Below are 22,982 nucleotides of genomic sequence, written 5' to 3' on the forward strand. Positions count from 1 at the left end.
TGTCTATAAGCCGGACTCATGTATTAGCCGGAGACCAAAAATCATACGAATTTTTAAAATAAAATCGTATCATAGATAAGCCGGACTCATGGATAAGCCGAACGTACTATAACCTATAACTAATAGAAGGGAGGGAGGTCAGTGGTCTCACTCGCACCCATTTAATTTCTTTAAGGGGGGAGAGAGTGTGAGATATTGCCGTCTCTCTCACTCCCCGCATGGCGCGGTTGGAGCGGCCGGAGCGCGTTCTTTCTGCTCTGGGCGTCGCCGAGTCAACACGAGCGCGTAGCGGTCATTTAAATTGTGATTTTATATGTAAGCATATTTAAATATATATCGCGGATTTCTGCGGACAATGGGTCTTTTAATTTCTGGTACATGCTTCCTCAGTTGGTTTGCCCAGTTGATTTCATACAAGGGACGCTATTGGCAGATGGCTGAGAAGCTACCCGGCTTACTGTTCTCTCTCTCTTGCGCTGACTATCTGTGATCCTGACGTATGGGGATTGAGCAGGGGGGCTGTTTGCACACCTAGACGATACGGACGCTCGTCTAAAAATGCTGAAAGATTATCTTCACGTTGCTATCTTTTGTAAAGCTGATTCCTGAAAAGACATGCTGCACAGTGCTTCGCATACTTAAAAGCTCGAAGGGCACGTATTGATTTTTGACTGAAAAACAAACTCTCCCTCTCTCTCTTTGTCTGCTCCTGACGGAGGGGGTGTGAGCTGCCGCCTTCAACAGCTTTGTGCCGCGGTGCTTCGCATACTTAAAAGCCAAACAGACATATTGATTTGTTTGCTTCACTCCTTTGAAGAGGAAGATATGTTTGCATTCTTTTAATTGTGAGACGGAACTGTCATCTCTGTCTTGTCATGGAGCACAGTTTAAACTTTTGAAAAAGAGACAAATGTTTGTTTGCAGTGTTTGAATAACGTTCCTGTCTCTCTACAACCTCCTGTGTTTCTGCGCAAATCTGTGACCCAAGCATGACAATATAAAAATAACCATATAAACATATGGTTTCTACTTCGCGGATATTCTTATTTCGCGGGTGGCTCTGGAACGCAACCCCCGCGATGGATGTATAAGCCGGACTTATGTATAAGCCGATATTCTATTTTTTCATTTTCACAACTTTTTTCCTTAGATAAGCCGCGGCTTATTGACAAGAACTTAGGGTACATTTTGTCATGTTTTTCCTTCCCTCTTAAAAAATAAAAATTCTGTTTTTATACAAAACACATGAATAGTCTTTTAAAACAATTTGTTTTACTAGTGACTATGAAAGGCAATACATAAGACTAATATACTGTACAGTATAATTAGATAATATGTGTACATTTCTGATGCTAAAATGACCATTTACTTCTATGCCAACAAGCTGTTAAATTCACATGAAATTACAGGGAAGTGCTGCAATTTAACAAGGTGAATGCCATTTGATTTTGCACTGTATGTCATTTACAAATTAAACACAGCAGTGTTTATCATTGTTTAAGTGCGGGTGTTTTTTTCTTATTATTCATAAATAGGGCTTCGGGGTTTCTTTGTTTTAATGAAACTTTGTTTATTTTTTTTTTTTTTTTTAACTTCTGGTAATCTGCATTAGATAAACCAGTATTTTTTAACTCCAAGTTTTAACCTTTTCCTTGTTGTTGATGGGCTCAGTAATAAAGTGCAGAATGTGTTCTGGTAGCTCTCATATTATTGACATTTGAATGTTTTGAAGAGCTAATCACTAACATTATTTTTAAGCTCTTACTGTGACATTTGTGGGGATTCCCTATCATGTACTGGTCATTTCAAAGACCAGATAATATTTGTGCTTCTTTACAACGTAAAGTAACCAAATTTGTTCATCCTTGAACAGCCTATAAAATTTTTCTTTATATGCACATTCAGACACAGAGTGGCCAAAAATGTGGTAAAAGTACAGCAAATGAGGAATCGAAAGTAACCCTGTGATGTAACCCGAATTTTGGTGTAAGCTGAAACACACCCTAGCCTAAGTCACTTACCTATCCTAACACATTTGCAAAATCATAATCTAGAACATAAAAACACAACTAAGCCACAGAAAAAGGAAAAGGTCATAAATATACTGTAGTAACAGAAAAAATGACAAAAAAAATGAGTGTAAAACAATTCCTTACCTTTATTCCTTCTGATCTCTTTACAATGTCTAATTTCACTTCCATCGTGATGGCTTTCCTCTTCTTTGAAGCACTACTATCTGAAGACTCTGACTTTCATTTAGGAGCCATGATAAGGGCCAAAAAGTCACCAAACAAAGTAACACAAACGTAACACTTGTGCCGCGTGCAACCAAACTAGTTCGCCAACTCCCTCACTCAAACGCACGTAATTCTGTTGCGCGCAACCAAACTAGTTCGCCCACGTAGTCTAAGTACGACGCTAACGGCATAAGCAGAAACACTCACATCTCAATTTTTTTAAAGTTTTTATGGGAGTGAGCGTTGTAAACTCGAAACGTCGTATGTCGAGACGTTGTAACCCGAGGACCCCCTGTACAATTAAAGCAGGCATATCTACTGAAGTATGGCTCCTGAATTACTGTACCTCAGCAGTTCTCAGTCCTAAAGTTTATAAACAGGCTTTATGCTAGATACTTTAGGGTAGCGAGGCTAGAAGGCAAGACCTGACAAAAGCAGCTGATTTTTGAGGATCATTAGGCAGAAGCATAAGTGACAAAGTTTGCATATCTTGCTGGAGTTTTAAGAGAAATGGTATCAGCGGCAAAGGTGGTTTCTAAACATGTGAAGAAGAACTTCATTAGCAAAGCGATACTCTGGCCAGAATAATCCCCCACCCGACTGAGATGTGTTACTTTGAGATACGTGGCTGTGGAACAGATGCTATGCAGAAAAAAATCTGCATCACAGGGGAAATGGCTATTGATGCTGCTATCTGGAGAAGGTTTCCTTTATTGCCGAGGCAGAACTGACCACTTGTAAACCCCAAGCTGTGAGTTCACATCTCAAGTTGGACGGCAAGAGGGAAAAAGACAGAGTGAGAGTGGGAGCACCACTCCATAGCAATTCCTCATCAGTGACAAGATAAAAGGTGAAATAAGTAACTAAAGTAAAGCAAAACATAGTACATAGGCAGACACTATCATCAGGAACAGTTTATCCAGAATTAAACAAACAAGGTCACCAAAGGTAGATTACATTGCTCAAATCACTCATTCTACCTGGCAATAGAGGGGTATAAAGAGAACAAGAAATGAACTAAAGAGCCTGGAAGAAACATTAACATGTTTATATAAATGATCCACAACCATATTACTCACATATGAATAAGAATATATATTGTGTACTTGGTTAAGTGAAGTGTACTGGTAGTTTTGTAATAGTTATAGCATTGTTTAAATTGCTTCATGCCCTTAGAAAGCCTTTTACCAAGACCAATGGCCTTCATCACACGTTGCAAAAATTCTTTCCTGTGTGGAGGGGTGTGTTATTGAATGCCAGTGACCCTGTCCTGGATTTTATGATTAAAAGTGTGCTTCACCACAGACAGTTATGGTTCACTTTATTCTGCTCATATAAATGTAGGCTCAGTGCTCCTACCACTCTAAGATAATGTGCTTATTTTTGTCATGTTAGACAACTAAACATACATGCTCACCCTTACAGTCTCTTGTGTCTTTAGCCTGCAGGTGTTACTTTGTGAGACAAAAGAATATTAAAGCAACATGGATAAACCCTTAACTAGCAACTCTCTACGCATTCTGATACCCTCGGTTTGCTGTGAGGTGACTATATATGACTAGAAAGTGCCACACAGCTGAGATCTGTTTTTTTAGCACTGGGTGAGCAGCACAGCTGTTCAGATTTTTTAAGTCTTACCTTCACAAGAAGCTCATAACGTGGTATTCTTTGAACTGGCTTGATCATTAGGTCAGACAGGGCCTGCTTCTCTTTGTTTTCCCTCATACATTGCTGAAAAAACAAAAGAAATCAACAAGTAAACAAGCAATAGGAATGGAAAATAATCCCTGGAAAGTGTGATGTAATTTTAATTCTACCAGTTTCTCCTTAAGTTAATAAAACATTTTAATACATTTTTTAGTCAACCTGGACTCACATGCTGATGTGCCAGACTACAGGAGATGTTTTGTACCTTTTTACCTTTGGTAGTGTTTTAAATACCCAGAAACCCATAGGAGTGAGTAGGAGACATTTACAGGTGCTACTTTTTCTTCAGCCAGGGTGGGGGCACCAACTAAATTTCAGAATGAATCATAGCCTATACTGTTCTGTACAAATGGAGATTTTGACGGGTATGCAAATTCATAGATGTAACCCTACCTCTGCCAAATTTTGTACAGGAATATATACACACATACACAGCTATGCTCATATATGTACATACCCTGGCAGAATTTGTGAAATACTAGCCATTGTTTGGAAAAATGTAAGTAATCATGCAGAAAGCTTTCCTTTTAATTAGGGAGTGTGCTCAGGCAAGGTAATTTATTATCACATAATTATGTGTGCCCTTTTTAAATCATAATAATAACTGAAATTACCCAAAAGTTTATGTATCCCTGAATATTAGGGCTGATAATATACAGCCCACACACCTTCAAATTAAGGGTAGTGAAGGGAGAGTGTCCAGACCTGTAACCTCTATGACTGTAATCACTATCTGTATATAAATAGCCAATTTAAATTCATGCAGAAATGCACTGACTTTGCTGGATACCGAGCTAAGGGGAAAGCAAAAGAACTGTCAAAGAACCTGTGAGAAAAAGTTGTTGATTTGCATAAATCAGTTAAAGGATATAAAAAGATGTCCGGCGGTCTGAAAATGCCTGTCAGTAGTGTTCAGACTGATAAACAAATCATAAAGTTAAGGATCCTGTTGTTAACAAGCCACAGTTAGGTAGACCAACCAAGAATTCAGCCTCAACTACCAGCACTAAAAAGCACTAAACTTCACTAGCATAAAGTAGTCATGTTGAAACGTCAGTCTGAGAAGCAGACTTGTTTTTTTTGAAAATTTTTGACGTACTCATAGACGGTTACATTGGCATCATACCAAGTGACGTGGAACATTGCTCGTGCTGACAACCCATACAGTGAAGGGGAATTTGTGAAGACATGCCTCAATGATATTGTTGCTATTCTCTCTCCTGAAAATGACCACTTGAAGCGTTCTGTGTCAGACCTGCAAGTATCACGGCACACCGCTGAAACAAGAATATCGGATATTCTGTAACTTAACAGTTACATATTGATCTTGAGAAATGCACATATTTTAGCATTGCTTTGGACAAGTACCATGGCGTTCAAGATGACCCACAGTTGGCAGTATTTGTAGGTTTTGTGTCAGAAGACGGCACAATTAAGGAAGAGTTGCTTGACATTGTGCTGTTAAAAGATACAACCCACGGCATTGACCTGAAAGAGACACTCATGACTGTAGTCGAGAAGGCAAATTTGCAGTTATCAAAACTAACAGCAATAGCTACAGACTGTACACCCGCTATGTTTGGATCTGCAAATGGACTTGTGGGACTGTGTAAAACTGATGACTGTTTCCAAGATTTTTGGACACTGCACTGCATCATCCATCAAGAGCACTTGGTGTCTAAAAAGCTGAACTTGAACCACATCATGAAACTCGTGCTTTATGAATTTTACTCAAAGACTCGTGTACTCAACCACAGAAAATTCAAAAACCTGATAGCTAAACTTGACAAAGACCTTTCCAGTGATCTGCTTTTCCACTGCACTATGAGATGGCTTTCAAGAGGTAACACTTTCCCGTTTTTCTGAACTTTTGAACCCAGTAAAGCTGTTTCTGGAAGATAAAAATAAGGACTATCCTGAGCTGACCCCAAGTTGATTTCAGATATGGGTTTTCTGGTTGACATTCTGCTTCAACTGAATAAACAATGTAGATTTGCAAGAGAATTTAAAAGTGCTGCCTGACCTAGTGTAACGTACTTTCACATTTATCAACAAACTGAAACGCTTCCAAGACCAAATCTTCAAAAGGCAGAGCTCACACATATTCTCACCTTGTTAAAGGGAAGTGGAGGAGCAGTTGAGGCCTTAAAAGGGAGAACTGCATGTTATGCACCACTGGTTAAAAATCTGCAGCTGAGTTTTGAGGACAGATTCTGCAACCTGATGCAAAAATGGTCACAGATCACATTCCTCATTGACCCTTTCACTGCTAAAACAGATTGTTGCTAAGCCCCTTTAGTTGCAGATGAAGCAGTCCCAGTTGGAGATTCCTTAACTTTGTGAAGATGACAGACTTAAATATGTTTTGGAGATACGGAACCACACAGCTTTGGAAAATTGTAACCATAGACAGATATGCCAATGTCAAGCAAGCTGCACTGAAGCTAAGATCAATGTTTGGATCCAATAATGTCTGTTTTTTCTAAACTAAAATAAGTCAAAACATTGTTGTGTTCTTACTGACACACACGTGAAAGAGTTACCTCGAGTGGCCACAACTGAGTACAAGCCAGACCAGAGAAGGATTCTGGAAAACAAAGACTACCAGGTGTCCCAATGAGTAAATGGAGATAAGAAAAGACCTATGAAACCTGTTAGGCTATGCAGTGCCAATAAGCATGTGCTGCTCCATCCATTTATTGAGCAGTTCTTTACAATTGTGAGGGTTGTTTTTTTTTTTACTCTTAATGCTGGACTGGTTGGCCACCCCTGCCCTTGTATAATAAATGTTATCTGTTTCCATCAATTTATGTGAGGTCAGCCTTTTTAACTCTGGCAGCTCTTCTCTCTCTTTGCTGTCTCTAAATCAGTGCATACCACCTTCAGTTATCTGAATTAAGAGCATTTGTGTTTCAACTTCTTTAAGTTTAATGTCACCCTTACTATACATAATTCACTTCACCTCCTCTTTCATTGTACTTTTAGCAGTACATTTTTGAAAGAATATTCTCAGGTCATTTTCTGCCTGTTCCCCGGTATTCATCTGTTAGCATTCCAAATATCCTTATGTACCTGTGCCCTCACGTTCTTGTAAGGACTAACGCTAACATTAGGGCAAAGTGTCTGTACATGGTATACAGCTGCTTTTTCTTTTGCAATGTCTTTCTTACATCTTTATTCATTCATTGCAGATTTCTCTTAAATTTCATAATGTTTATAAATTTATGAATGACTTATTGTGCACTGCATATAACATACTTTGACAGCACATATGGCACATGCTGCCATAGAACAGTAGATAGCCTTATTAAAGATCACAGCCTTCCTGCACAGTCACTTTTCTCCCAGCCTCTATTCTGGCAAATTGTACTAGACCACTAGCACTCACAGTACTAGAGGCAGAGGTGTTTTTTATCACACGCCATAATATTACTTAACACCCTCTCAGACAGACAATTGCATCAATGTTTTTTTGTATCTAATGAACAATGTATACACGTGGTATAGGAGATGTTTTGTAGACTAGGGAATGCCTGCAGTCTCCCACCATGTGTTATTCTGGAAACACTGCATTCATCCACAGACACTGAATCAAACTGAATGCACTATACATGTGTAGTAGAAGATTTCTACATGTTATAAAGTGTCTTTTAAAGAAATGTTTACAAAAATTAATTTCTGTACATATGTGAGGTGTTACATAAAATGACAAATAACTGTACTTTATCAGATTGTAGAAAATGACAGATGAGCTGATTTATCAAGCAGTGCCGTATTGCTTACACATTTTATAATTCTAAGGAGCTGCAAACTGCAATTAACATGGAGTCTCATAATGTCAAACACAAAGGTAATCTAACAAAATGACAGGATCCTTAAAGTAGGTCTATTGAGACTGATGGAGGGCGATTTTATTGAGTTGGTGAATGTGCTGTGATCACTCCTGCACTAGTAGTAGTGTTCACTTAATGAAAACCCTTGGCCTTTTGTGGCCTGTGATATTCACCAGAATGAGGGCTATATCTACCAGGAAAGGCACATACATTAGACCTGTAATACTAGAGTCAAGTGAACACATTTTTTGTGTTGCAATAAGGCACACACTACAATCTGAAATGAAAAGCATGAGGTGAGATGGTATACATGAAGGGCATGTCGGCACAAGACGAAGTAATTCTCAAGAGAATCAGTTTCTCTCAAATTACAAGGCATTACCTGAGAGTATTATTATTATTATTATGATTACTATTGCATATATGTTGTGATACTGACAGCCCATCAGCATCGCAGCAGCTGAGCTGCTTGTTTTCATACAATGGTCACTTCTAAAGGAATACAAATCGCTGGCAGCTATAACAAGTTTTGAAATTTTTTGCAAAGGTAAAATCCAACATAAATATTCCTGGCAGGTAGTTTCATGATGAAAACATGCAGGAAATAAATGGTGAAGGCATTCAGGAAACAAACAGATACTGGAAATACAGTGATGGTGCTCAGTGCCTCGAGAAACACCACTCAACTACTCATTTGTAATTAAGGGTTGCAAGGTCATCTCTAGAGTTATTAATCACAGCACTGCCAAAGGGATGTTCAAAGGTTATCCTGGTACACTCTGGTGCAAGGATGGCATTCTCTGTAAACTGGATTGTAGCTTCTCATTTTGGGACCATTTTGCTCATCTATTTAACTCTACTTTCTAGTGTCAGTAGGAAAACACCATTACAGGCACAATATGAAAACTGTAAATATGAATAAGTACAGACCCAAGTGACATGTGGTGGACAAAGCAGATCATGACCATTTGCTTACCTCTAAAAACTTCATAAATGCAGGCTTGGCTTCCTTGGCTATCCTCACTGCATCTTTGGCATTCAGGAAGTTATCAATGTATGCTGAATAAATGTTGACAAGGATATCCTTTGAAAACTGAAAAACAAATGGAAATAACTATAAAAGGAGGGAAAATGGGAGTGTGAATCATCAATTTGCCAAGAACAAGAAAAAACCTATTCCTGCTGTTTCTATTGTTACGCCTGAGCCAGCACTTTGGTCTGCCATCTAATGTTCAAGTTTACTTCAAGAACCGAACGGATATGAAAAAATCATCAAAAAGTTTCACCTTTTGCTTTATGCCCACAAGCACTTTAATCATATTGTGGTGTAGCAGCTAAGACACTGGAATTTAAACCACAATGTTGGAAGTTTAATTCCGCCTCTTTTTCACTGTGTGACCTTGAGCAGAGCTCCAAATTAAAAAAAATAATCTGTAAATAGTTGTTACAAATAATAAAATATAACAAAACTTAAATAGTAAAACAGTGATAGTGGTCTGGTGGTAGACTGCAAAACATGCTTCCTTTGCATTTTGCATCACTGGGTCCAAATCCCATGTCCAGATGTTATCTATACATGTTCTCTGTGAGTCAGATTGAATTTTTCCTCTGGAAGCTTTGGTCTCCCCCCCAAACCACATTCGTAAATATATGCTGATTAAGACAACTAGTTATTTCTCATTGGTTCTGCATGTGAGTTGACCCTGCGATGGACAGGCATGCTATCCAGGGTGGCTTGTTGCCTTGTGCCCAGTGATGCCAGAATATGCATTGTCCCTGTGACTCTGAATTTGAGAATAAGGTAACAACAGGCTATGTGATGCTTGGGTCGCCTGCAGCTGGCATAGTCCTCCTTGAAACTGGGACATTGACAGTCATAGACCGGGATGGACTAAGGCAAACGTGGACACACAACAGCAATAGTAGGTTCAAGTCAGTGCATAGTGCTTTTTATATTAAACAGTGTCCTAAAAACAAATAAAGTTACGATAAAAACCAACAATAGAGAGAATATTTTAGACATTAAAACCCAAGAATAAACCCATGCAGACATCGGGTTGCCTTTTCTTTCCTTTCTTGCCAGCCTAGCATGTCTTTATCCCTCCGTCTCCCCAGTTCACCCAGCGGGTCTAGAAGCTGGGTTGAGTCACCAACAGCTGTGGTCTCTCTTTCTGGCTCTTGTCCTGACCACCATTCATTGGCGTCCGCTGGAATACATAGAGCTAGACCTCCATCTTCCCTTCACTCTTCTCGGCGTCTACAGAATCCCTAAGGGTCCACCAGATCTCTCCCCACTCCTCTATAGTGCTCAAACAGGAGACCATCCACCCCTGGAGCACTGTTCCTCTCGATCCCTTGGAGGGCCACTGACCGCCTGCCTCCTCGCCACCATACTGGCTCACACTCCCGATTCTGCTCATCCAGCCAGTTGGTTTCTTTCTCTTTTATCCCCTTTCTTGTCTACACAGGCTACTTTATACTCCCGTAGGAGCAGTGTCCTAATTATGTCCTGCAGAGAGTCAGTGAGGAAAATGGAACCGATCATGCACTCATGTGCAAGAATGATTAGCCCCACTCTCCCTATTAAACACAACGGGGCCGCACGACTGTGCACTCACGGGGCCTGAGCTGCAGTTTTTATGTAAAAACTAATACAATGCCATGGCCCTCTACTCAAACTACCACAGGCTGTGACTGAAGTTTTGGATATTTTAAGTATAAAGCCTGCCACAGCTGCTTTTGTTACCCAGAGCAAGTTGTCTACTGTGCTAGTGTTCCAGCTGTCTGAAGACAACTTTTAATAGATATGCTTGTCAGAGAAAAGTGTTCATGATATAAAGTGTTATATAATTAAACAAAGTGATTAATCATAAGATTTTAGGAATTTGAGCATAAAGCACTTTACTTGCAGATTCTTATTTAGTTAACAGGTGTAAAATATGACTACCTGATTTCACCATATTAATAAATCCATAGCAGTTTCACCTTACAGTAAAAAATAAAATAACTTTCTCCAAAAATTAGAAAACAAAAACAACTAAATATAGCATTAAAATACCTATACTTCAGAGAAACAAAAACATCAAAAGTATAAGGGAATTAAATTATACCAAAGATGCTAATCCAGGAATCATAAACCAGAAAATATCAAAGAAAGTGTCGTAACCATTATTAATACAAAATGTTTTGAGAAAGAGGAATTCACTGAACAACTACAGAAAATCCTGAAACCAAATGAGTACTAAAGCCATTACTAAATGTTTCAAAAGTGATAAGGATAAATACCCAATCTAAACGAGTTGTCAAGGGCGCATTAGACAGGCATGGAATGCCCCAAGGTTTGATGCTGAGTCCTCTAATTTTCTATCTGTACCCCAACTCACTGGGCTCCATTATTCAATCCCATGGGTTCTCTTACCAGTGCTATGCAGATGATACACAACTGTACCCGTCGTTCCATCTGGAGGATAACACGGCATCAGCTAGAGTTCCTGCATGACTTACTGATATCTCAACATGGATGAATGACCACCATCTACAACTCAACCTGGCAGTCATTCTGTTCAACTCCCCATCTCTGTACAGCTTGGCTCAAAGTAACTAACACCTGTGAAGTAGGAATGCCACCTTGGGGTGGTGGTTGATGAACAGCTATTTTTTTCTGATCACATTTCTACTGTTTCTTGCTCATTCAGGTTCACATTGTACAACATCCACAAGACCAGACCTTATCTGATGGAATATGCAGCACAACTTCTGGTCTAGACTTTGGTCTTGTTGTGTCTGGATTACTGCATCTCACTTATGGCTGGAGTACCCTGCAGATGGTCCAGAATGCAGCAGCCCATCTTGCATTTAACAAGCCGAGGCGGGCACATCACTCCTCTTTTCAGATCAGCAGCATACATTGAGTTCAAATTCCGGATGCTTGTGCATAGGAAGACAGTGGTTTGCCAGGGAACAGTGCCTGGTAAAGCTGTTTCTGCATGGTATCAAGTCTCAATCCAGAGTCTTTTTATGTGTAGTTCCTATTTGGTGGAATGAGCCACACCCCCCCATCCGAACTGCTGTGCCCGCAGCAGTATTTATGAAGCAATTTAAACCTCATCTGTTCTGTGAATATCTGTCTAATTTATTAAATAAAATTGCTCTGTGACCTTTCATACCATTAGTTGATTTGTTATTACATTAAGGTTAACTGCTTTATCAATCTGTTTGTAAATGTATTAGTTACTACATCTTTTCACTTGTCGCAATCAACTTTTGATACCTGGCCTATTACACTTGCTGAACAAACAGGCTCTAGCCTAATGTTACTCGATTATGTTCACCTCTTTGGTAAGTTGCTTTGGATAAAAGCATTTGCTAATCAAAAAAAAAAGTAAATGTACTCACTAATGGTGGTGACAGAGTAGCAGGGTGTCGCAAATTGATTAGGGTATGCAAGTAAGAATTTTATTGTACTCTGTACACAGAAAAATGATGCACTTGTGACATTAAGCAGCTTATAGTTGTAGCTGCATTGAGCTGACTATCAAGCTACTCAAACTAAAGTCATAGTAAAAGAAACAGGTAGGGAGTGGTCATGAAAAAACTTCACAAAAATTGTGCCAAAATGACAGCACTATCACAACAATAAAAATAAACAAGTGAAAAAACAAACACAAAATAGTATACCAGGAGATCAAAACCATTAACCACATATCTCATTTAATCAACTTAAACTACTTTACTGATAAGAGGGATCAGAAAATTACAGTATGATTCCTATTGGTTGCAATTTGTTTAGCCTGAAAAGATTTAGCTCTTTCAACGTTCTCTTTCTGCTGCACCCTACTGAAATGAATCTGCCTCTCCCCCTGATTTCTTGTGTCACTGTTATGTCATTTCTTTGCGATATGAAGCCTACAACTGCACACTTTAGTGCAGATGAGGTCTCACAATTTAAGCATAACCTCCCTTGACTGAACAATATCCTTCTCAGTTGCTTTTGTACAATGTCTGGTTTTAGGTAGTAATGATTCATCTAGGATTAACTCCAGTCTTTTAACTGTAAATATACTTGCTGGCTTGACAAGACTTTGTAAAAATAAGGGACTTATTATTGGATAGGAATAGAAATAAACAACATTGATAGTGAGTTACATTTTTATGCCAAAGGAAAATGGGAAAACTTCAAAGCTTGCAAGCAACATTTCTTAATAAATGTTTTTAGATGAACATTTTATTTTCTCCATATTTAGAAGGAAATATTGTACTGGTATTTGGATATGAAGGTCTAGTTTGAGTGTTTGATGAATTTATGCATTTTAGGCATACTTGAACACAATTTGGCCATTTCCAGTGTGACGTCTGTCTGCGGCATGCAGAACTTATGAATATATGAACTGATTACAATCACAGTGGCATTGTTACTACACTCCAGTAAAGCCAGAGCCCTACTGACTCTGAACAAAATCTATTCATTGGGCCTTCTGTTTAACTGAATACATGTTATAGATGCAAATTGCTAAAACAAATTGTTCAGACTGGAAAAAAAGAGAAATATTTAATGCAGAATTTGACAGCTATTTCGTCTTATAAGCTTCTGAAATGTTTGCTGAATATTTGTACTAAATAGGTATCCATCTCAGATATGTCTATAAAATCACATCAAGAATTTGAGATCTGTATTTAGACTTGATGAATTCCTTCAGAAAACATCAATTTCACACATCCAAATAATGGTAATTTCAAAATTCCTAGTTTTGAAAATAACCCACTTATTCATCATCTTCTTCTTCCTCTTCATCTCTTCCCACTTCTATGTGGGTTGATGTGCTTAATCATCCATCTCCTGCACCTCCTCCCCTCTCAGACCTTTTACTTCAAATCTTCTCTTACTTTATCCATCCACCTCCTCTTTGGCCTCCCTCACTTTCTCTTCCCATATACTTCCATTCCCATTACTCTTTTTTGCCCACATATTCTTTGTCTCTCCTCATCACATGCCCATAGCACTTTAACCAAACCTTTCTGTGCTTTCTTAGATCTCTTTCACCCTTTTGTTGAATCTTTGACTGTCTCATTTCTTATTATGTCCTTTTTCCATTCATTCTTCTCTATGGGAGAAAACAGTTAAGAACTATTTCAGAATAAGCAAAGGGAAAAATGTGAAAACTGTAGACATAAAAATATCACATTGTACATTATCCATTCAAGGTTGGGATTAGAATTAGTCTGAAGGCAATGCTGAAATGAAGTTTTGGGAAGGAGAGTGAAGGGAAGAACAATCTGGCAGTATTGTGTCAATAAGACACACAGAAGAGTAATAGGAAACTTCGAATTGCTACAAGCACACACTAAGAGCAAAATGGTTTCACTGTTTGCGGCTAAATGTAGAAAAATCAAATGTGACAATCTTTAATGGCCAGCTGTGCTGATTTGTGATAGGGTTGGCCACCCCTGTTTAAACTGCTTGAGCAATGGAAAAAATCATAAAACCATGGGTGAGTGAACCTGACACGCCCTCTCTGCAGCATCCTGTTGATCACACACTTTTAAACCATAAATTTGTTGTCAATTGAGATATGGCATCTGTTGGGATGAAGCTAGTTACATTTCAAGTTTTCTAAACCTACTAGGAAACTAGAAGTGTTAAGGAGCAATCAGCAACTGTTATTAGGGCATAGATAACATTCAAAAGAAATCAAAGATAATCACAAAAAAACTACACCAAGACACACATCAAGAGGCATAGAAAAAAGTCAAAAAAAGAAAACAAAAGTTCTAAACTTAAGCCAGTGTCACATTAGATGGCTTTTCCAGCGATTTTCAGTCTTAGCCTTCATTTACATAATATTAGTCCGTCGGAGGAAGTCAGCGGCACACTCCCATGTAGCTGATGTGACATACCTAATGACTGACACAAAGTAGTCTGTAAATGGCCAAGTTAACATCAAACAAATTTGAATTTCACTTTGGTTAAAGGGGTGGGACTCATTAGTGTACAGCAAGAGTTGAGAAGCATTGTGTGTTCAGCCGGAAGTACAATTCATAGAATGTAGCAATGAGGAAGATGAATGCACATTAGCTATTAATCCTTTATACAGTGCTGCAACAGCAACGGCTCCGTCAGACAGCACAGGGGCTGTGGATCTGACAAAAAGAAGAGAAGCTCGCCTGTTTGATGTCACATATTTTACATACCATAACAGAATACAAAAAAAGGGCACTGATTACTGCTGAACGTGCTGTAGCTGTTAACACTTCATGAAGTGCCGCACTGTCAGGCAGCACGCCATTGGTTTACAGAAAAAGGGTCTAGCATGACTGTGCTGGAGGATCGTTGCTCAGCTGGTAAATGTGATGTGAGCTGCGATTTTCAGTCGTGAAATCTGACATGTTGCAGCCATGAGACCAGCAACTGCAGTCAGCAAATCTGACATAGTCCACAAGAAAAAGTCACGTAATGTGACGTTGGCTTTAGTCTGTAATCCTCCCCCTGACTAGAAAATTTGAGAGCATTTTATTGTCAATCCAAGGGTGTGGACACATCTCAATGTGTGACATCACCTTAAATAGCCACTGACTTTTGCCAATAAACAATATGGCCACATCCATGTCAAAACAGAAAATGGTGTTGTCTGTAAAACAAAAAAAAAAAAACAAATGGCAAACTAGCAATGCACAAATAATAAAAGTGAATAAAAATTGTTATAAAAACAAAAATCAAACATACAGCTAACAACTAAGACTGGCAACATATTCTTAACATGTACTATATAATGAAAGGCTACAGTCTATGTGTGTGTATGTGTGTGTCTGATCCCTCTGAGTAATCTGATTGGCCAGTTTAGTTTTGGTGAGATGTTCAAAAGAGGATGTTTTTTGGAAGGAATATAGAGCATTTTCTCTATGCACAAAGTTTCCAGAATATTGTTGGTCATAATTTTACATTTTTCGACCAACTTCATCAACTTTCATAAGAAACAAACTTATAAGTGTTGTCTCTGACTGGTTTGGGGATGCTGATGATTGACAATTGAGCACAACATGAGCTCAACTTAATTCTAACAACAGGGCACAATTGTGCAGGGGCAAGGATTAAGCAGACTTCCGGGTAATTATTAATTCATTTGAAGATATTTAGTCCTCTGCAGAGTTTTTGTTCTAATAAAAATTTCTGCAATTCAGGGCTGAAACTCCATGGGGATATAAAGCAGAAAAAGTGGCATTTAAGTATCAGCTTGGGCAGTGCTGAAGGGATATTTAATGAGGCATCAACCCTAGGACTGGAACATAAAGCACATAAGAGCTTAGAGCTCCCCCTGCCCACATTGTCACTACATTCTGTAGAACAGCTAAACTAAGAGCCAAGACCCCTAGATATACTAATACAGATGGTCTACCAACCTAATGTGCTCTTACTAAAAAGGTAGCTGATTTGGCTGAAAACCAGAGGCCCTGTGGAATGCAAAGTTGTCTGAAGCACCCAGTACAAGATATTTCATTTAACAGCGTCAACTCTTGCTGACACAATTCAGTCAGCTTAATGAGCATGGCAGGCACAGGATTTGTCTCAAGCCACCTACAACACCACTGACAGATCCACGGCTCAGTAACAACTGGATGCACTTAACAGCTCACCCTGTCAGCTTTGCCGACGGTTAATAAACTGAACGAAGACGCATTGGCGTCAACGGTGGCTCTGTTCACCGACCCATCAAGTCTGCCTGTCTAGAAATTCCTTGTTCAAATGGTAAGAGACAATTCATTTTAAACAAAAGCCAAACAGCACAATTCTGAAGGGATGTTTTATGAAGAAGTCATTATCACGGGATACCAAAACATGCATCTGAAAACCCCTTAGAATAGGGATGGGAACATTTTTTTGATTAGATGAGATATGCTTTATTAATCCCAGAAAGGAAATTCAATGGCAGGTGCTGTGATAGCAGGCCACATTATCAATAACCACTCACACTGTATAAAATCAAAGTGTGCCTATAAACTTAGGTAATCCAACACATGTGTTAATGACAAACATTAACTTTAATAACAAAAGCTCCAAGAAATGGTTTATATAGTTTTTTTATTGAGATTGATTAAGAGTAAAGCTAAAACACCAGTAAGAGGGTAAAGACTTTGCAGTGTGAAGCCTTGAAACCAAATCCTGAACTATGAACACTTGTAAAAATCAAGAAACGTTGGTAAACTTATTTTTAAATTCACTTCACTGTTGACTAGTGTTGAAGTAATTTGTGCTGCAAGATGTGAGAAACATTGTACACATTAACAGCAAGTGGAGATGAAACAATTGCAAAATTGGTCATATGACCCCTGTGAGACCAAGTCTGAAATTCAACACAATGGATGGCAATCCACACTGAATGTCTAGTAAAGTCCACACAGTTCCTTAAATTTGGAAAAACACAACAACTTTTGCCTGTTGCAAGTGACTTAGATTACTGTAAAGTGAGAAGCACAGAGAAAAGGGTAAATTAACAGCACTATACCAACACTGACATGTGCTCACATGGAAAGCTGTAACTATCCTCATCTGACTCGGTTATGATGCATTTGAAAAAAGTACTTACTGCCCGAATATACGATCACGATGTTGCTGCAGATAAGTGAATTTTACTCCACACCTCACCAAATACAAGAATAGAAGTACAGTAATGCATAGTTCACATACCAACAGAGTTTTAGGGACTCCAACTTGCAACAATTCACATTCTCACTTTAGGGAATTCACATAAGGTTATGGTCAGATTTTTGAGAGAAACACAAGAGATCACTATTGATTTGCTGCCATGTCTGCCAAAAAGAGCAATTAAAAATAAACTACTTTTTAATAAACTAAAACTAAATGTATTAAAGGTATATATATTAAGTCACTCCAAATGCAAATTCAACCACTAAAATGCCTTGATTAGGTTATATTTTTATTTTATACAGCTGGATGATGTAAAAGTGTAGCTTTGTTTTCTCAGAGTTATCTGACTCAAAGCTCCAACTTCATTGGAGATTCAAGTGAAATTTATTACTTGACAGCTTGGATGCTCCATCTTTCCAACAGCACGTGAACACAGCAAAATAATCAGTACTGGTCAATTCATTACCAAAAAAACTCTCTTTTTTTATTTGTTTAGGAAACTTTGCATCTTCTACCTTCCTCCTTTCACATTTGTAAACAGAGTTTGTTAAACTCATTTGTGCAAAGACCCTGAATTATGTCTAAAGTTCCGCCTTCATGTTCATCACTGATAAGATAAGCCATGTGCAAAGTCAAATGCTTCCTTCACATGCAGGACAACGGAAAGCAAGCAGCTATAAACATACACACTCACCCTTCCAAGCAGCAGCGGTACAGACTGTTCCTTTTTGGAAAGTCAAGAGTTTTATTTATTTAGTTTTTGGATGACACCACATGGCAACTTACATCAGGCAATTTTACATTCATATTAGGCCTGAAAAAGTATTATTTTTTTTATAAGTAGCCCATGAGCTACTCACATCCAGGCCACATGCTGGGCCCACAGGGGGTAGTTTGCCCACCCCTGCATTCAACAATTACTGGTAACTGACTTTGCCAGTTATTCCCAAATAAAATATCATGGAGAGGCCACTTCTTTTCCCACAACAGAGAAATAAAAATGAGAATTGAAGGCTAACACAAGACAAAAAGACTTCACACTAGGGGGACAGCAAAATGCATTTTCTAAAGCATTAATTGGTAATGAATGTGAGGGAGTCAGTCTGTTTTGGTTTTGTATACCCAGGTCTTCTCTTCTGCCTATCCACTACTTGTTCACATATTTTGTGGTATTTGCTGGTATCTTTTTCCTTATTCAATGCACCATGGCCAACATAATGGTTTGAGTTTAGTTATCAGACTGGACTATATCGATCAAAGATGCTGGAATGTATTGTTCTCAAGCACTTTGGCTAAATTGCAGAAATGTATAGATAAATATTGGTGGCCTATCAAGTTTTACACTTCTGTGGGTTCTTTTGGAAAAATTTGCACCATAGGATATATAAAATTGAGGATCAAATAAAAAATGTGTGATGTTTTAGAAAACACATACAGAAACACTACATAAAAGCATCTGAAAAATGTACATTTAGACATAATAAAAATTAAGCATATGATACATGTCATAGAAATTACCAAAATAGGCTTTGATGAAATATTTAGAACCTATACACTTGGGTCTACAGCCTAGTGCTACTTAAGTGGCCAAGTTCTACTGCAGTAAAAAGATGTGTGCACATTTTATGTTGTCTATATTGTATTGTGTTAGATGTGGTTAATCTTTTAGGTTGGATTTTTCCTTTAATTTAAGAAATAGCCAATAAAAAAAAGGTAATAGACATGTAATACATGTGTCAAAAACCTCACTCAACCTTCACATTACTAGTTAGAAATGTATAGTTCAGATAAATTGTGTATGTATGTATATACAGTATACACGTGTGTGTATATATATTTCTCTATTATATAAAAAATCCTGGGAGAAGGCGAGACTTTTTAGCCTGGGAGGAGACAAGACTTTTTCAGAGCGATAATGTCATGTCCCATGAGACAAGACTTTGTGCCAAGAGATTTAAGCACGCCCGGGGCCAGAAATAAACAAAGTAGATGACAAAGTAGAACGTTGTAAAGAGGTTCAAAAATGATATACATGCAGAGCAGGTTAGAGATTATGAAAGTACTAAAATTCGAAAGTCTCAAGAAAAGATAGTAAAGATCACATTAGTGCAAACACATGGAAATTATTACTCGGTGAAATAATGGAACAGTGAAAAGAGATTGAATATATGGACATAGGTGATATGACAGAAGTATGTAGATACTGTACGGCTTTAAAGTTTAAGTCGGAGACTTGTAGATCACCTAATTCATGTTGCCATCAGGGAAAAGTAGTGTTTCTTCCCAATGGGCGTATCCACGAGAATTAAAAGATTTTTTGTTTGGTAAAAGTGAAATCCACATACGCGAGCGGCAGAGATGCGAAGTGGCTGGCGTGTAGCGCAGGCCAGGGGGTTGGCGAGCAAAGCCCCCTAGTTTTACATATATATTAAATAAACACACATTTATAACAAATTTGGAACCTTCCTAAAGCTTGTTATTCACTAATGTGATATATAAGCTGACATTCAATGTTGTGCAATAAGCATGAAGGACACTGGTTTAGTCCCAAAAACTGACTCACTATGTCACCTTGAGTAAGTCTCTTTCATCTGGCAGTTGTCCAGTGGTAGAAACACAGAAATATTTGTGCAGCATTTTACCTAGGATAACATGAGGTGGAATTCATAGGGGCAAGATGCTATATCAGAATATCCCCAAATCTGCAACATAACAAAATGTGGAACAAGTGAAGGGGTTCGAATATCGGGGACACCCGCTGACAGAATAAAATAGAGCAGCACATTAAATAGTGAGTTAGTGGAAAACAATTCAAGTATTCTGTTGAAGAGACTCCCTAAAATTCAGAACTGCCACAACAACTAGCTACAAAACTGTATTACCACTATCACGATCTATTAAATCCTGTTCAATGCAAACAGAAGACATTTGGAGGGTGTTCAGTGATAGATTACACTTGGCCACACTTACAGACTCAATGAGGAGGTCTCCTACTTTCTGCTTGTCGTGCCACTCCTGCACACATGTCAGGATCTGCTCAAGAAACTGTTCATGGTGCTCCAGGATTTCAGGGATCTGATAGAACATCTCATCCACCAACCCAGGATCACAGATGACAGAGTTCTCGGGCTGCTTCAGGGGCCTCATGTAGCCCTGGAGAAATACAGAATGAGAAGGTGAGTTATACCATTCCATAGATACAAACTTACGGCAGCAGAGTTGCAACCAGCACAGGTAGGCAAAGGTCAGGCTGGAGTGTACACCATTTCACATGTGCAGACTTAAAACACAGTGTTACAGAAAGAAACTTCCTATATACCCACCTACCTTTGGCACACATGCACAAGAATGCCCTGTACACACATGCAGGTTAGATAAACTGAGATAGGCTGCACAAATTACTTGTGGGCAGATTTCTTGTAGGTAAACATTATAAATGAAAAATGCAATGTTGAATTAACTGCAAGATTTAAAGAAACAGAAATAATTCTGTAGCCAAAACCAATTCATAGAACTGTAACAATTATCACAATAGTTCTGTAATAATATTAAAATGTCATAGAGCATGTAGAATGCACCAGAGTTGTAATTTGCAGCTTTAATGCTGAGAGACAAATCAAGCAGTAGATTCAGGAAGCAAATACACCGTCCTAAGCAGCACTCCTAGTGGATTCCTATGAAGTGTTTGCCTGTCTCACTGCTGCCTTCTTGAAAATCTTTCATTACTCCATGTCAAGTATAGCCCTCATCACAAATGGGTCATTTGTTCGCTTATTATTTGCCCTAGACAAAACCTGAATATGACCTTTTTTGTTTGTCATAATATAAACATTCAGAAAAGAATGAACATAATTATTGTGCAGCAAATGCAAAAATTTTGTTCTTTTTCAACATATAAATATATGGAAATTCTCAAAGATTATTGTGGGCAACATAGGTGTATGAAATCCCTGTTTTGTTACAGAGCTGCTTTTAATTCTTTTGAAGTAAAAATCACATTGATATCAAGTTATGTTTTAGAGATACCAAAGTTAAAAGGCACAAAGACCCAGAGAAAACTTGTAGGGAGGTCATCTCAGGTTTTTATTTTTTTTTCTACATATTTATACATTGAAAATTAAAATTTTAATTGCTTATATTCAAAGTTAGGCTTTACTGGAAAAAATGCTAAGGTTTATAGTAATAGATGTTGTGATTTTTCCCAAGATACTCAGACAGAAACTCAATTTTACATATATAGACTATTTTATAGTGTAATGGGTTCAGTGGAAGTGGGCTTAATAACAATTTATTAAATTAAAAAGTTACAGTTTACCTCCCTTAGATGTTCAGCTTTTTGATAGGCTGACTGTGATTTAGCGGGTCTGTCGCTCTGAACGGATGGCCAGTTTTTAAATAAATAATTGCCGGGGGTGTGTGAACGGTTTCTGGGCACGTTGTGGCGCGGGCGTTTCCACACTTAGATGCACAGGTATGGGGTCACCCGTGGCCAAAATTGATGCCGGGAGCTGCTAATCACCACACATGTGCCACATCCCCATATAAAAAGGGGACAGGGAAGGGAAGGAAAAAAAAAAGAGAAAAAAGACGGGGGTTAAGGAAAGAAGAAGGTAGGAGGCCGTAAAAACCGGTGTGGGAGTGAGTGAGAGAGTAGGCTCGCTGGAGCAAATGCAGGCAGCTGTGAGGAGAGCCCGGGAGGAGTGTATGGATAGGGTCACTCCTGCTGAGCATTTCAGAGGAGCAGGAGTGACCAGAATTATGGACTGTGGAGGTTGAGGAGGCTTGGGAGGGAGAGCCCCGGTATGAGTGCCCTAGTCACTGGGGACCTGAGTCTTAGTCTGGTGAGGGAGCTGTATGTAGCCAAGGAAGGGAAGGCTGCCGGACCAGTTGAAGGTTAGCTGCACCTGCAGATTGGGTGACTCCCCTTTTGTCCCCTATGGGAGAAGCAGGGGAGCCGCCAGTTAAAAGGAGAAGGCACTGGGTTTTTAAAAAGGGACTTTAACCTCGTTTTAAAGAGAATATTTATTGGATTTTTAACCTCCACCCATTTCACGTTTTTATGGATTATTTATTTCTTGAAAAAGTTGTGATGCACTGCACTATTTGAACACTTTTGTTTTGGTTTGTTTTAGTAAAAGCACTGAACATTTTTCCACCATCCCATTGCTTATCATGTTTTGTCCCCATTTGCCAAACTCATCTGGTTACGTTATTGATGGTGTTGGGTTTGAGAGGTTCCCAAACGGTAAGGAGGAGCATTAAGAAGAACTGGCACCGTCACACTGACCTCCTGGCAAATTAAAGGTTTTGGCCAGAAACTAGCAAGTCCTTTGCCAATGTGTGTATGACATATGGCAAAAGTAAAGGCTTCCATCAATTTAAGGAGTTTACCTACTCCCTCCATATTTGCATCAGGCTACTAGTCAAGTGTAAGGTAAGGCTATAATGGCAAAATAAAAGGTGCTATCAACCTCTGATGTAACTGCAAAGGCACTATAAAGTGTTTTGATCTCTGAAACCCACACATTCTGCCATCGGACTGGACCCCCGTGTACACAATGTTGC

At 38.7% G+C, this 22,982-nt stretch overlaps 1 protein-coding gene across 1 annotated transcript in view; it reads right to left on the minus strand.

Annotated features, from left to right (window-relative positions):
• The window catches only part of LOC114650602 (rho guanine nucleotide exchange factor 17-like), a 274,372-nt gene that overhangs the window by 41,814 nt on the left and 209,576 nt on the right, over window positions 1-22,982 (minus strand). The window contains exons 3-5 of the mRNA XM_028800349.2: window positions 20,388-20,570; window positions 8,754-8,870; window positions 3,876-3,968 (exon numbers count right to left, since the gene is read on the minus strand). Of these exons, the coding sequence (XP_028656182.2) occupies window positions 3,876-3,968; window positions 8,754-8,870; window positions 20,388-20,570 (393 nt within the window). The remainder of the gene's footprint in view (window positions 1-3,875; window positions 3,969-8,753; window positions 8,871-20,387; window positions 20,571-22,982) is intronic.

Source organism: Erpetoichthys calabaricus, chromosome 4, assembly GCF_900747795.2.
Source record: "Erpetoichthys calabaricus chromosome 4, fErpCal1.3, whole genome shotgun sequence".
Classification (NCBI taxonomy): Eukaryota; Metazoa; Chordata; class Cladistia; order Polypteriformes; family Polypteridae; genus Erpetoichthys; species Erpetoichthys calabaricus.